This window comes from Prionailurus bengalensis, chromosome E1 (genome assembly GCF_016509475.1).
Source record: "Prionailurus bengalensis isolate Pbe53 chromosome E1, Fcat_Pben_1.1_paternal_pri, whole genome shotgun sequence".
NCBI classification, from domain to species: Eukaryota; Metazoa; Chordata; class Mammalia; order Carnivora; family Felidae; genus Prionailurus; species Prionailurus bengalensis.
Window position 1 is genome coordinate 60,602,931 of NC_057347.1, and position 15,699 is coordinate 60,618,629.

General features: G+C 49.1%; 1 protein-coding gene across 1 annotated transcript in view; it reads left to right on the forward strand.

Annotated features, from left to right (window-relative positions):
• The window catches only part of FOXK2 (forkhead box K2), a 65,592-nt gene that overhangs the window by 33,616 nt on the left and 16,277 nt on the right, over positions 1-15,699 (forward strand). Inside the window, exons 2-5 of the mRNA XM_043585476.1 lie at positions 3,391-3,585; positions 6,979-7,126; positions 9,707-9,853; positions 15,396-15,589. Coding sequence (XP_043441411.1) covers positions 3,391-3,585; positions 6,979-7,126; positions 9,707-9,853; positions 15,396-15,589 — 684 coding nt within the window. The remainder of the gene's footprint in view (positions 1-3,390; positions 3,586-6,978; positions 7,127-9,706; positions 9,854-15,395; positions 15,590-15,699) is intronic.

The following is a 15,699-nucleotide window of genomic DNA, read 5'->3' on the forward strand; positions in this document are numbered from 1 at the left end:
AGGGCCGCGTTGCTTCTGCACCGCTTGGCGGCCAGGGAGGCACGTATGCTGTTGCTCTGCTTGAGGCGGGCTTTCTGGAAGTGCTCAGGGTGGCGACGGAACAAGTGGCAGGGGGGACTACAGATACTCTCTGCGGGAGAAGGAAGTGTCCATCGCTTGAAGTGGGGCAGAAGGTAGCTTGGTTTTTTTCATCTTAATAAACATTTGAGTGTTTGACAAAAATTATCGGAATTAATCACTGAGATTCTTTAAGAGGGAGATGCTGCCATCTCTGCCCTGTGGGTGAGGAGACAGCCACAGAGGTGGCAGCCCTACAGGCCCAGAGGCCCGTGCGCCGCTTCTCACGGCCCGGCCTTCCTGCTGATGTGGGAGTGAGGAGTTGTCTGAGGCGGGGGCTCAGGTGCTGTGCGTGGGAGGAAAAAGGAGGAAAACCTGTCTTTATTTCCACACTTGTCATGTGTGTTGTGCTAAAAGTTTAGTGGCCACCGGGGTCATCATCACCTTTTCTAAGCCTAGAATTGATTCAGATCTCACACCAGCGTTTGCAAGGTGTTCAGCTGTGGGCTTCTCGCTTGCTTTATTCATCATGTCATCTGCTTGTTTTTATTACCTTTTGAATATGTGAAACTGGGCGTTTTTTAATTCCACAGGTATGGGCTGAGGGTCTGTTTCATATAAACCGAGAACTCTTCTAGGCCCCAGGTTATAGTAGTGAACCCAGCAGGCAAGGGCTTTGCTCTCCTGGAGCTTTGCATCCTATTGAGGGTGACAACAAGCACTTGTGGGTGTAACTTAGAGTCACATGACCTTAGTGAAATGAAGAGCAGGACAGGGCCTTCAGGGAAGGCTCTCGGACAGGTGGGTGAGGTGTGGGAGGGAACCTCCCTGTAGGAAGCAAGGGCAGGAAGAGACAAGAGGCAGGGGTGATGAGGTCTGACTCAGAGTCGGGTAGGAGCCTCTGGGAAGTGGGGAGTGGAGGAAGGACGGGGAGGGAAGGGGTAGTCCCCAAGAGCAGGCAGGAGGAGGCTGACTTTCCCTCTGGCCTTTCCCATGCAGACCTTTGGGGTTTTTTAATGGTTATTTATTTTGAGAGAGAGAGAGAGATTGTGCTTGAGAGCAAGGGAGGGGCAGAGAGAGAGGATCCCAAGCAGGCTCCACGTTGTCACTGAAGAGCCAGACAAGGGGCCTGGTCCCATGAACTGTGAGCCAAAATCAGAAGTTGGATGCCTAACCACTGAGCCCCCCAGGAGCCCCCCTCATGGCAGTTTTGTTTTTAAGTTTATTTCTTTTAAGTGAGTGAAGGGTGGGGGGAGGGGGAGAGAAAGAGAAAGAGAAAGAGAAGCCTGATGCCAGGCTTGAACTCATGGACTGTGAGATCATGACCTGAGCCAAAGTCAGACATCTGACAGAGCCACCCAGGCCCCCCCCCCCCCATGGCAGTTTCAGTTTGCCTTGCCCTAATGGTTAGGGATGTTGAACATCTTTTCATGCTTATGTACCGCTTATGTACCTTTGTAGCAAAGTGTTTTTGTTTTGTTTTGCTTTAGGGTTTTTTTTTGCCCATTTCTTAGTGGATTGTTTTTCTTACTGTCACTTTTATATAGCCTTTATAGTCTGGATAGGGGTCCTATGTTGGATATGTGATTTGTAAAAGTTTTCTCTTAGAAGGTGATCAAGGCTAAGAAGTAGCCTTTTTAGTGCCTCAACAGGGTTTCTGGCAGAGCAGATGTTTTCAGTTCCGATGATGAGTGTGTTTTGAAGGTGAGAGCTGATGGCTTAGCAGGTAGACTGGGTGAATCCTGTTTCTGGCCTGAGCAACTGGGTGATGCCATTCACTGTCACAGGGTCGCGGGGAGCTCTGGGGAGAAGCTGGTGTCCGGTCTTATTAGAGATGACCAGTGTGGGTACAGAGGGGGGCATCAGGAAGGCAGTGAGAGATTAGGTCCAGAGGGCAGGAAATGTGGATTTTTGAGTCATTTGGGAGTGTGTAGAGGGGAGAGTCATGGGTCTGCATGAGCTTGTCCGGGCAGTGGATGCGGACAGAGAAGCATAGAAGCTGGAGCCTGAGTTTGCGGCATTGGACATTGAGGTGTAAGGGAGGAGAGTTCAGTAGGGATTGAGAAGGAGCCCTGAGAGATAGGAACAGGGAAGGTGTGGGTGCTGGGTATCAGGAAGGAGGCAGTCAGGGTCTGCTCTGCCCACTGAGGCTGCAGGACTGACTGGTGTGCCGCATGAGGGAAGTGAAGGGGCAGGGAATCCCGTGTCAGTGCATTCAGAGGAAGCCAGGCAGCAAGTGTCAAAACCCTGCCAAGTGGCGTCCTTTCTAACCCTCAACTAGAGTCTTGGGAAGTATTGCCTTGAAGACATCACCAGAAGTGGGAGGGATGTGTGCCCTTCACATTCTGGATCTTTCCTTGGCAGGCACCCAAGGAGGACAGCGGTGGGCAGAGCTGACCACCAGGATGGGTCCCCCGGGATAGACACACAGAGGTCAGCTGAGTACCATCAGCTGGATATTTGGTCATTTATATACACACAGGTCAGGTGCTGTTTAACTGGGTGTGAGATCAGACACAGACTGAGTCTGTGGAGCTATTTTTAAATTTTATTCTTTAAAGATGTTTGGCTTGCATTACTTTTTTTTTTTTTAAATAAATATACTTGAGATATGTCAAGGAAGCTATATTAAAGGTGAACCAGAGTATTGAATTAAAAGCCTTTTCCCCCAAAATTTAATATCTCTGGCTCTTGTTTGCTCAGTGATAAAGGTGATGGGATTTTTCAAAAAGAATACTTTCTTAATTAAGAAACAGCCACAAAATTGCATTGCTTAATGATCCAGCTATATTTATGTATTTATTTTATAAGTAATAACGCAGATTAAGATTTTTTCCTTCTATTTGGATGGTCTAAACAACGTATTTGTTAGGGCATCTGGGTGGCTCAGTTGGTTGAGCGTCTGACTTCAGCTCAGGTCATGATGTTGCAGTTCGTGGGTTCAAGCCCCGCACTGGGCTCTCTGCTGTCAGCGCAGAGCTTGCTTGCGATTCTGTTTCCCTCTCTCTTTGCCCCTCCCCCACTCACATGCACTCTCGTTCTCTCTCTCAAAAATAAATACACATAAAAAAATTTTTAAAAAAGAATGTATTTGTTTACTAGTGTTTTAAAGTCATGAAATGCCTTTTTGTGGCTTTCCAGCTCCATAAGTGGTTTATGACACGCAGGGTGAGGTTGAAGTGGACTTTCTCAGTGGCTTCTTCACCACAAGATGAGGCTCCAGTGCGTTTGGGGACACTTGGGCTCTTTGTCTTGCTTTAGGTGGGACACCGTGTCCTCTGGTCTGGCAGACAGGTGCTGACAGTTGGCTTTTTTTTTTTTTTTTTTTTTCAGGTGCACGTTTAGGTTCCCAAGCACAAACATCAAGATCACGTTCACTGCCCTGTCCAGTGAGAAGAGGGAGAAGCAGGAGGCTCCTGAGTCCCCAGTGAAGCCCGTGCAGGCCCACATCTCGCCCCTGACCATCAACATTCCAGACACCATGGCCCACCTCATCAGCCCCCTTCCCTCCCCCACAGGAACCATCAGGTACGGCAGCTCATGTGGTGGGCAGGGGTCACAGAGGGTCGGGTTGGGGGCGCACGCATGCTGAGATGTACGTGACCACGTCCCGATTCCGTTCCTTATCTCCTGCCTTGGGACTTGCAGAAGCCGTCATAAGTCATAGTCATGGGCAGGAGCACACAGCAGCCAGCAGCCAGCACCCGCTCCTTCCCCAGGTGGACCCTTCACCTGCCATTCAGTTTCTGAACACCCTTTGCTCTCAGGTTCCTGCATATGAAACACAGTCCCCAAACGTTCCTGACTTTTTCACTTATACTCTCTGTATTTGAGTGTAAGTTGAGAGAATTGTGATTTGCCACGTTGGTCTAAACTCTGAGCTGTTTTCCTTTGCATTTTGAGTTCTTTTAGTTTGCTGCAACTTCATGTACATTCTGAGGATTTGTACTTTGGATTGATGAGTTTGACTGCAGTGAAACAACAAACTTGTGTCTGTCATGGTGTCCTAAGAGAGACTGGGTGCTTCAGGAAGTGGAGGTCAGCGGCTTTGGGGGACACTCTTGGTGCAGAACCCGGAACCCAGAGCACAGTGGTCAGCTCATGCTGAGCTCTCAGAGGACAGCAGCTGAGGGTCAGGTCGAAGACGGCCACGGGACCCTGCAGATGTGCGTGCTTAGAGCAGGCGAGGTCGCCTCGTGGGCTTGAAGTGCGGCTCTGCTGTGATGTTGCAGGGCTCAGCTGCGCTGGTCTCCTCGGACTCTGTTGGTGCTTAGAAGAGGGGGTGGTGTGTATTTGGGTGTCCTCTTAGCTGGGAGTGATGCTGGGTGTGGAACAAATGCCTGCACTACTCTCTGGAGTCAGGCTCCTGCTGATGAGCTCTGTCCCAGCTGGCGCTGCGTGTGGCAGAGCCCGGGAGGGCACACGGGAAACTCGTGTCCGACCTCGCAGTCAGACACTTCCGTTTCTTACCTTAAAAACGAGCATCAGCAGTGGGACTTCCAGAAGGATCTGTGTTGTGTTTATTGGTAAGTGGAGGGAGTGGCGAGTGGACTGGCTGCGGCTGCTGCCGCCGCTCCAGCTCCAGCTCCAGCTCCAGCTCCAGCTCCAGCTCCAGCTCCAGGCTCGGCCTCCTGTGTAGCCGCTGCTGTTGGCGTCAGGCCCCTCCCTCTTCTGCCTCCTGCGGCTGCGCTGCTGAGGAAGCTGCCTTTGTCTCTCCCACTTGGTTGAATTTGTCTGCATGTGACTCCATGGACCAAATAGCCATTATGTCAGCAGAGAGCAGCCACGTGGCCGGATTTCTGTTCGGAATTCACAGAGGAAGAGGAGAAAGCCCTGTTTGCCCACGTGGGATAACAACCCACAGTGGGAGCCGCAGCCTTGGAGACGGGCGCACTGACCCACTAGACGGTGGCGTGGGCACTCGGGGAAGGGGACGGTGGTTGGAGAAAAGCTCCTGACCCAGCCTCTGCTCACCTTCTCCGTCTTCATCCTGGTTTCCTTGCTCGTTCCTCCCCGTGGCCGGTGCTGACCAACATAGTGCCCTTGCTGGGCAAGACAGTGGGGTGGGAGCCCAACTGTGGATGGTTTATGTGTGATGTGTGGGGCAGACTTGCCTTTTTCTTTTTCTTTTTCTTCTTTTTTTTTCTTTTCCTTTTCCTTTTTTGTTTTTTTTTAATGTTTATTTTGAGAGAGAGAGCGCATGCACACGTGTGTGCAAACAAGGGAAAGGGAGAGAACCCCAAGTAGGCTCCACGCTGTGTGGAGCCCGATGCGGGGCTTGAACCTGTGAACTGTGAGATTGCACCTTGAGCCAAAGTCAAGAGCCAGACAGACGCTCAACTGACTGAATTGCCCAGGTGCCCCCGGACTTGCCTTCTCTAAACCCAGCATCCACCCCATACGGCCTCTCACCTTCCCCACGTCAGCACTTGTTAAGTGCTAGCTGTTTTTCAACATCGTGAGGCTTAAAGTCCTTTAGTGCAGGCCTGATTTTTTTCCCGGTGCTTTAAGAGCCGTTCGTGGCCTCAGCAGACACCTGTCCAGTGAGTGTGCGCGTAGGTACTCATTGTGCGTGCTCACGGTAGAGAGCCCAGTAGTGCTGCAGGGGACGCTGGCCTGGAGCACATCACCCCCTCCCCTTCCTTCTGCTCCACGTTCAGTTCCGGGTTTTGGAGGTAACTACTGTTGCTTATGTATTTTTTCCAGAAATTTTCTATATATTTGCAGTACTTGTCTTTTTTCCCCCAAATGCAACTAATCCCTAACCACACACTCTGGGTGTAACTTGATCAATTTCTCAGCCCGTCCTGTTTTTGGTGTCCTTCCACTGCAGCAGCTCATTCTTTGTAAAGTACGGGCCTGCGTGGAATGGGGGCAGGAGCTCAAATGTGCAGCTTGGTGAATGACCACAGTCGAGTGGGAATGGCCTCTCGTCATTACACAGATGAGGAAGCAGCACCCCAGCCCTGCCGTGTGAAAAAAAGGCACCCATGTTTAAACATGGGTTCCTGAGGTGCCTGGCTGGCTCAGTTGGTAGACTGTGTAGCTCTTGATCTTGGAGTTGTGAGTTCGAGCCCCGTGTTGGGGCTAGAGTTAACCTCAAATATAAATGAAGAGGCGCCTGAATGGCTCGGTTGAGTGTCCCAACTTCAGCTCGGGTCATGATCTCGCAGTTCATGGGTTGGAGCTCCATATTGGGCTCCGTGCTGATAGCCAGGAGCCTGGAGCCTGCTTCCGATTCTGTGTCTCGCTCTCTGTGCCCCTCCCCTGCCGTGCTCTCTCAAAAGTAAATAAATGTTAAAATTTTTTTTTAATAATAAAAAATAAAATAAGTAAATAAATAATTTTTTTTAGTGGGCTCCTGGGGGTGGTGGGGGGGTGCTGTGTCCTAACTGACCTGACGCATGTGCTCCGGGGCCTGATGCCATCTGCATCTGTGTCCATGGCCTCATCCTCTTTCTGTGTTCCCTCTTCTTGGCCCGGCTGCCTTTCTCTTTCTCTGGATTCTCCCTGACCTTTCTGGTGTAGCTGGAGGCCACGTCCTAGGTGGGAAGGGAGTGAGCAGAGCCTGTGCTCTGTGTCCCTTTGCGAGCCATTACATATGCCTCCGTGTCCTTGGTAAGTTCCAGAACCATCCTGAGCCTCCGTTTCCTCACTGGTGAAACAGGTGGACCACCACCTCCTTTGATAGTTTGTTTTGTGATTATGGAAGAGAACACATGTGGAAGCAGATATCTGATTTCCACGTTTCCTGGAGTGATCTTAAATTTCACGGAGAATTTAGTGAGTCCATTTTCCATAGAAAATGCTGATATTCTAATTTTTAAGTTTGTTTTCATTGAAATCAGAATGAGTCTTTGAAGCACGGTGTGATGTATGTTCTGTATTAGGCTGATCGCAGCCACTTTTTCCCACCCACAGTGCTGCAAACTCCTGCCCATCCAGCCCCCGGGGAGCAGGGTCTTCGGGGTACAAAATGGGCCGTGTGATACCAGCTGACCTCAATTTAATGGCCGACAACTCCCAGCCAGAAAATGAAAAGGAAGCTTCTGGTGGAGACAGCCCAAAGGTAAATGTTTTATAGCCTTGAAACAGAACCCGGGGCCGTCACGTGACCAGCTGTCCTCCCTTTGCTGTCTGCATGTCTAGTAATGTCGCTGCCAGGGCCTTGTGTGGATCCAAGTTGGTTGTGGGGTCCCTTCCTGTTGAGTAGGTTCTTGGGGTTGGGGTCTTAGAATAAATGAATTATTTTGGTCATTCACCACTGGGTGCTCCCCAGTGTCAGCTATGGGCCCAGGTGCTGAGATCTGAACCAGTGGAGGACAAGAGAATCGCTTGGTCCTCACGCAGTGATAAGCACTGTGTCCCAGGAAACCGTTCCCAGGGTTTAGTCCTGCTGTCCCAGATGCTGAAGGTTGCACATGCACTCGTGTCTGAATGTACACGTGCACACATGTGCACAGGAACACACCCTTTTGGGACAGTGGTTGTTGAACACGCTGTGACCCTGCGTATCCCTGCATGTTTTTGTTCTTTGACCCAGTAATGCCCCTTCTAGGATTTTGTCTAAAAGGAAATGGCAAAAATCTCAAACAAAAATTTATATAACACAGAAAATTGAAAGCAGCCTGAATGCCCCCTAAGAGTGATCAAGCAAGGAAATATTATGCAGCATAGTCACTGATATGGAAGTATTGTTGGTATAATGCTCGGTGAAAAAGAATAAAGCAACGCGTAGTGTTAGTTACATCTGTATAAAATGTGACGCATTTGCGCAGTAGCACACAGCACAGTCATGGAGGAGACGGCCGTAGTGGTGCACCACCTGTCTGCTGTGGCTAGGAGCCTTGCACACGGGGCGTGCCGGGCAAGTGAGGGAGGCTCAGAGGGGCACCATCAGTGGGGTTCCATGTTGATACAGTTGCCTGTTTAAAATCAGGCAAAACTAAATTGTTTCAAGGTGCGTTCTTAGATGCTAAAACGTTGACAGCAAGATTGTCATTATGACAAAATGTCAGAGGTAATGGCAGCTTCTCCGGGGGTAGAGGCTGCAGGCCCAGGGGGCATATGGAAGCTTCTGGGATGTGGGCTGTGTTTTCTCTTGACCTGGTGTTGGTTGTCCTGATGTTCACATCACAGAAATTTGTTTTCAGCTGATGAGGATGTATTACAGGCTTTGCTATCTGTGTTACATTTTTCAATAAAAAAAAAGTTTTTAGCAATGTGTAGAAAAAAGGTAACCAGGAGACACAGCCAGTGGCACAAGCATGATGAGGAAGGCTTTGTGTTCTGAACCTGCTGCCCGGAGTAGTCTCCAGCTCCACCAGTTCGCCTGGCCCTTTCCAGAGTCTGTCCGCTCAGGGTAGTTGGGGCAGAGCCCAGCTGAAGTGTTCAGGAAATACTAGCTGTTTACGAGTGCGGCCAGTGTCTCTGCATAGAATATGTGCCCCCCACCGCTATCAGGACCGATCACGGGCCGGGCAGCTGAGGCCCACGCTCCTTTCTTTGGCACGTCTACCTTCCTTCCTGTCTGTCCGTCCTCTGCTTGTCTCCTTTTCGTCCATTTGTGTTTATCCCTAAGCAATGTCTCAGTTGCTTCTTTTTAAACCTCATATAATGAGTATCATCTTGAGTCTGACCGTGCTTTAAGGTGTGTTGTCCTGGACTTTACTGAGGTCAGGCGGCTCTTCTTTTCCTTATGTTTTTTGTTTTTGCCATTGGAGTTTCTCTTTATGTGGTTTTAATATTCTTTTTTTACACTGCTTGTGCATTTTTCCATTTGTTTCCTCTAAATTTTCCAAATGCTTCTCAATTTATGTTACTTTCATAGTAAGGAAAACTAAGCATTTTCACAGGAACACTTAAAAGCACAAACAATCCTAGGGGCACTTGGGTGGCTTGGTTGGGTGTCTGACTTTGGCTCTGGTCTTGATCTCACAGTTCGTGGGTTCAAGCCCCACGTTGGGCTCTGTGCTGACAGCTTAGACCCTGGAGCCTGCTTTGGATTCTGTGTCTCCTTCTCTCTCTGCCCCTCCCCTACTCACACTCTTCTCTCTGTCTCGCTCTCAAAAATAAACATTAAAAAAAAAGGGGTGGGGGCGCTTGGGTGGCCTAGTCAGTTAAGCATGCGATTTTGGCTCCAGTCATGATCTCACAGTTTATGGGTTCAAGGCCTGCATCAGGTTTTCTGCTGTCAGCATAGAGCCCGCTTCAGATCCTGTCTCCTTCTCTCTCAGCCTTTCCCCCGCTCATTCTCTCTCTCCCTCTCAGAAATAAACATTAAAAAAATTTTTTTATGTTAAAAAAATTTTTTTAAATAAAATTTTTTTAACATATATTTTTGAGAGACACAGCAAGACAAAGCACAAGTGGGGAGAGGCAGAGAGGGAGACACAGAATCCGAAGCAGGATCCAGGCTCCCAGCTGTCAGCACAGAGCCCAACGTGGGGCTCAAACCCATGGACAATGAGATCACGACCTGAGCCGAAGTCGGACACCCAGCCAACTGAGCCACCCAGGCGGCCTCCCCAAAAATTGTTTTAAATAAAAGCACAAACAATGCTAAATTCTAGTAAATTTAGTAAACATTTTGATAACCTCAATAATCTCTCTCTCTCTCTTTTTTTTTTTTTTTCTAACTTAAATACAGGATGATTCAAAGCCACCTTATTCCTATGCACAATTAATTGTACAAGCAATTACAATGGCTCCTGACAAACAACTCACCCTAAATGGGATTTATACTCACATCACTAAAAATTACCCATACTACAGGACTGCGGACAAGGGCTGGCAGGTAAATCCATTTCGATTTGTTATGAAATATTTCTGTGACAAGTCAGTAGATGCTGATTGAAAACAGAGGAAAATTGAGCTGCTTTCCTTAACTTGGGCACAGGGCAAGGGTAGAGCGAGGTGAGGGAGACCCTCTTTTGCTCAGGGAGGAGGACGTGTTAGAGGCCACTGGCCCCGCGCTTTGACCTCCTCCACACAGAGCAGAAGGAATAGTGGCTCTAGAAGAAAACCTCAGCCTGTGGTTTTTACGGTCCCTGACCGTCCCCACGGATGGGAAAGGCATGGATTGTTTGAGATGTTTCTCTTCGACCATTGCAGTTAACTTCCTGTGTCTGAAGTAAAGGAATGTGAAAAACCCAGCCCGTCCTTTACTTCGGCTTCCTTCTGTCTTCCTTACCTGCGTCTGCTGACGTACATAGCTTCTTGAAGTTTGCAGAGGTGGTTTCCAAACTATTTTATCAACGAACCCTTTCTTCAGAAGACAGGTTCTCCCGTTGGGCAGTGTAGAAAAGCAGAAACACGATGCTGCCCTGTGTGGGGGCGGCCTACCTGCTTGTGTTCCTGTACTTTCAGATCGTTCCTGGGGTGTCTGCAACCCAGCCTTCCTCAGAGGACTCTTGGATATTAGCGCATAATGGATCCTTATTTAACTTCTTAATTTCATTTAATTTTTAAAGTTTTACACCGTGTGGTTTTTTCGTCGGTGTATCTGTGCCAGGTGTGCCTACTTGCTGGAGTATGGTAGAACCTCCCTAATTCGGGCCATATGGGAAAGGCAGGGTTGAAATAGGGAGCGTTAAAAGCATAAGAAAAGAAGAAATGTATGCTTGCAGTTCTTGAATTCATTAAGTAACAAGGAACGGCAACACTGTTCCTTTCAGGCATAGTGAGTAAATGATCCTCGGAAAAATGTGTCTGCTGACCCGTAACCATAACTGAGTGGGTGGGGGTGGAGGGGGATCCATTTTCTGTTTAATGATGGACAAAAACTCTTTTCTTCTACCTGTAGACATACAAACGTGTTATAATACAAGTAGTCCAGCCAAATCCTGAACATTTCCTTTGTAAGGGGTCTTTAGTCACGTCCAGGTCCTTGATTGTGGAGGGTACAGAATAAGACCCCGCCTCCCTTCCTGGCCTGGGGCAGCTGCCCCCTGCCTGCCTCCCTATGCACGGCGAGGTGCATTTCTTAGTTGGCAGTGAGGGAAATGCTGGATTTGGAGAACCCTTTGCTCTCCAGTTACCTGGCAGGTCTCTTCAACACACTGGACAAGAAATCCCTGCGATACTGACCATTTTAATCGAGGACAGTGAGGTTGTGCTTCAGATAAAATGTCAAACAAAAGAAGCAGAGCCAAATGATAATCTGTGTCCGTTTCTGGTGATGGCTCCTGGAACACGGTTTCCTGTGTGTGGGCAGATGAGGTCCCAGGATACCCCGTCAAGGAGTGGGGTGGAGTTATGTGCAGCTCGTCGCGTGCAGAATTCTGGTGACTGGAAATGTCAGTTAGTGGGGCAGAAGGGGAGCCAGTGTTTCTGAAGCGCCTGGCCAGACCTTCAGTGATGTGTTTCCCTGTGTCTCCTGACATCCATTTATGCAAGAGCTGCTTCCAAACAACATGTGGTTTTCTGGCCAGAGGACGAAGGCCAGCTCTCAGGGGCGGCCTCCTCCAGGCTTCAGTCTTGTGGGGAGTTAGGTCAGGTGTGATCCCCACGTGCACGGATTGCTCCTGGCTCTGGGAGCGGAGCATCACAGACATGGCTGCTGGAGGGCAAGCAGCCCTCTCTGTTAGCTGTCATCGATGCTGCTTTTTATCGAAACCTCTTTTCTGTCTAGATCAAGGCCCAGAAGGGTGACTGAGCCTTGCCTGTGTAAGGCCCTCCTGGCTCCAGTGTTTTAGCAGAAAAGAGATTTCCTGTTGCACCCCTCCCTTTAATTTTTGGAATGCGCTCTCAATTTCTTTTAGCTGTTCCCAGTACTGATCCACACGTGTTCCTTTTCTGTCATGAGATTCTCTGAGCTGCCCCTCCCAGAGTGACTGCGCTTAAAGTCTGTGTATGGATGAGACCTTCTTCCCAAGTCCTCACTTTTGGCTTAAAACAAAAAAGCCTTTCCCTTTTGCAACCTTGTTTCATAAAAGCCAGATCCGATTTTCTTTGCGTGGGGGGAAGACGGTCTTGTAGAACAGCCCAGTTTTAAAATGCGGGTTTCCAGACTGCCTCCTGCCCTCCCCTAGGGCGTTAGGGAGGTGGTGGTGCAGGGAGAGCAGGGCCCGAGGGCTTGGCCCTGACTCTGATCTGCTCCTCGGAGACCTGTGCCTTTTGGAGCACCTGAAGGAAGTCCACAGCTGCCTTCCAGGCTCGCTTCGGGTATTTTGCCTTGTCTGCCTTTGGCAAGGCTTCTTGATTGGTCCAGAGGAAACTCTGGGATAAAACAAATTGTGACCGCATCTGGGAAGATGGCATGTTTCTTTCCTTCGGTTGCATATTTATGCCAAAATGTTTTCTTATGATTTATAATTATAATTTTACCCAGCCCAGAATTGAGGTATTTGTTATAACTAGAAAACTTGAATTCTGGGCCTTTGGGCCTCTGAAAGGACCAGAGCCGGTTTCTTAAAGTAGAGGGCGTGTTGTGGGCTCCTCTCACCCTGTACCTTGAACTCTGCTTCTAGAAGGTCCTGACATGTTCCCTTCTTATCAGTTTCTTTACAAGTCCTCAGTAGAGGGAGTACTCTGCATGAGTGGGGCCGACAGAAACTAGGTCTGGGCAGGAGTGCTGGGGGTGCTTACAGAGGCCGGAGGCCGGTGACCAGCTCTGGGCCTTTCGTCCGGGTCATCTGCAGGGATGGAGCTGCCTTCGGGGACAGGAGGGAGGAGGGACTGGCGCCCAGGGAGGATGGGGTTGTGGGAAGTAGCCTCGGTGAGGGGAGGGTCTGGGGGGAAGAGAATGTGTGCGGTACTGCAGACCCTTTTCTTCCTGTTTACTTTTAAAGAGTAATAACCTGCCTTTTCTCTGCATGTAATACTTTCTGAATCAGTAGAAGCCAAGCCAGCGTGGTTTTTGTGTTTGTAGCTTGGCTCGATCAAATTACAAAGGCCTTAAATGACCTTAGAAATATAGTTACTTTGTGTCTGCGTTAAGTATCTCATAGAATAATGGGAATGACTTCCACAGCATTTCCAGTCTTGTTGGCTGGAAAATCGTGGCCTCTTTGTTCCATAGGCTTGTTAGACCCTGTTGTGATGGTGCACAGTGTAGCTTCTGTCACATTTTCAGGACAGAAAATAGCGACTCCTTGACCTAGGAACTTGCGTACAGCTTGTCTGTGGCATGAAGGTCGTGGAGCCGCAGCCCCCCGCCCCCCCCCCCCCCCCCGGCCCTGTTCTCCTTTATCAGTGGGAAGAAATACTAGTGTCCCAGTACCCTGAAATGGCACTTCCTACCTCCAGACTCCCCCTGAGCCAGCTTCCCTTTTTCCTCCTAGCAGTACGAGCATTAACCTTCTCGGTGCAGTTCCAGCCTTCGCGTGGGGGTTCAGCACCTCCCATGTTGTTCACTTGTAAGCTGCCCAGGTAGCCAGGTTCCCTCCCCCAGTACAGTCGGAGGACCTCTTAACCCTTCCATGGCAGTCGTAAGGATTGCCTTGTTCACAGCCAGAGGGCCCTGTGGTGTCACGGTCTGGGTTTGCTTTTCTCAACCCACAGTCTTGGAGTCTACCTTCTACGGCACAGAAACGTCTGAGGAATCAGAGGAAGATCGTCTTCTCTCTTTGGCGGAAGCACCAGTAGTAGTTGAGTTTGATTTTCCTGGAAGAGCTAGTAGAAAGGTATTGTTGGTAGATCCCTAAACCTGTGATAAAACATAATAACAAGTATCTGCGGTTATCAAAATGTTCTAAATCTTGGGGCTCTCAGGTGGCTCAGGTCGGTTAAGCATCCAACTTCGGCTCGGGTCATGATCTCACGGTTCATGGATTCAAGCCCGTGTCAGGCTCTTTACTTGCTTTGGGTCCTCTGTCTCCCTCTCTCTCTCTGCCCCTCCAGCGCTCGCGCGTGCTCTCTCTCTCTCTCGCTCTCTCTCTCTCTCAAAAATAAACATTAGGGGCGCCTGGGTGGCTCAGTCGGTTAAGCTTCCAACTTCAGCTCAGGTCACGATCTCGCGGTCCATGAGTTCGAGCCCCGTGTCGGGCTCTGGGCTGATGGCTCAGAGCCTGGAGCCTGCTTCCGATTCTGTGTCTCCCTCTCTCTCTGCCCCTCCCCCGTTCATGCTCTGTCTCTCTCTGTCTCAAAAATAAACGTTAAAAAAAAAATTTTTTTTTAATAAACATTAAAAAAATAATAAAATATTCTAAGTCTCAGGTAATGCATTTATTTATAAACACTTCCACAAATCACAGACAGTCCAGGCTGCCCCCCCTGCGTGTTGCTGGTGAGGGAGACGGACTTCCACGGGCTTGCGTGGTGCTGTGGTCACAGCCATAGCCTGTGACTGGTTGTGGTAGGTGAGCGGTCCCCTAGCTGGGTTATAAAGTAGAATTTGATGCATTTGATTTCTGAGCCACCTCTGGCAAGTGAGGATTTCAGGCTGTGGCTAGGAGTTCCTTTAGAAGATTAATTGGGGAATTTAGAAATGATTTTGGGATAGCCCGAAATTGTACTGTGAGTTACCATCATTTTGAATCTTTAGTAGTTTAACTTACTAACTTTAAAGATGGGTGTAAATACATGAAATAACTTGGATGCATGGCTTCTGTCCAGCTGTTGCTGACTCTGGTTTGGGGGGCTCGGGATCAGGCGTGCTGCCAAGAGTCGTGCAGGTTGCAGTGGGGAGCTTTCCTGAAACTGTAAGCTGTGAGCCAAGATTTTTGTAATGGAAAGAATAGAGCAGGAGTTGAGGGAAACCTCCTCTCTGCCTCGTCAGATTATTTGGTGGATCAAATTGAAAAACACGTATGGAAGTATTTTGCAAAGTGCTCTTATTACTGGAAGATGGTGTCGACAATACGTCTCAACCTTTAGCTCGTCTTTATCCTTTGCTGGTTTGCCAAACACTTTGCACTGGATTAATTCATTTTAGATGGCTGTGACAGATTCTTGTAAGCTAATTCCGTGCTCAAAAAGTATTTTAAAGGATTGGCTTATTTTGTCTCTGTTCGTCTCTAAGCAGGAAAGGTGAGATGACTACAGTGAGGGTCCTTGGTCTCCTACCTGGGGGAGAGATGGAAATTGCCTTCTTCCCTGTGGTTTAGATGGCCCACCCCTTCTTTGTTCCCTAGATCCTCCCCCCCCCCCCCCCCCCCCGCCCCTGGTGCTCCCTCTGCCATTTCGTTCCAGGACCCTCCGGCTGGGGGGTCGCACCCCTACTCCTTCACTCGGGAGGAGGGCCAGCTCCTCCCAGAACAGCGCTGCTTGTAAGTCGTCTGCCCTCTGCAAAGGCTGCATGCCTCGGTCTCTGCTTTGCAGGGCACTGAAACTGGGACACATTTTCATTTCTCAGCAAAGAAATATATGAATTCTACGTATTTTTTTATGTTTCATAGAATTCAATTCGCCACAATCTCTCTCTGAATCGGTATTTCATCAAAGTACCACGTTCCCAGGAAGAACCAGGCAAAGGCTCATTCTGGAGGATAGACCCTGCCTCTGAAAGCAAATTAATAGAGCAGGCTTTTAGGAAAAGACGGCCTAGGGGCGTGCCTTGCTTTAGAACCCCTCTGGGACCGCTCTCGTCTAGGTAAGGAAAAAAGACAAACAAAAAGACCTCACTCACTGGTTAGTAAATTTGCCTTCAATGTGTTGGTCAGTTTTCCTTTTCACAGTGAAGGAACTACCAAATGCGGTGTG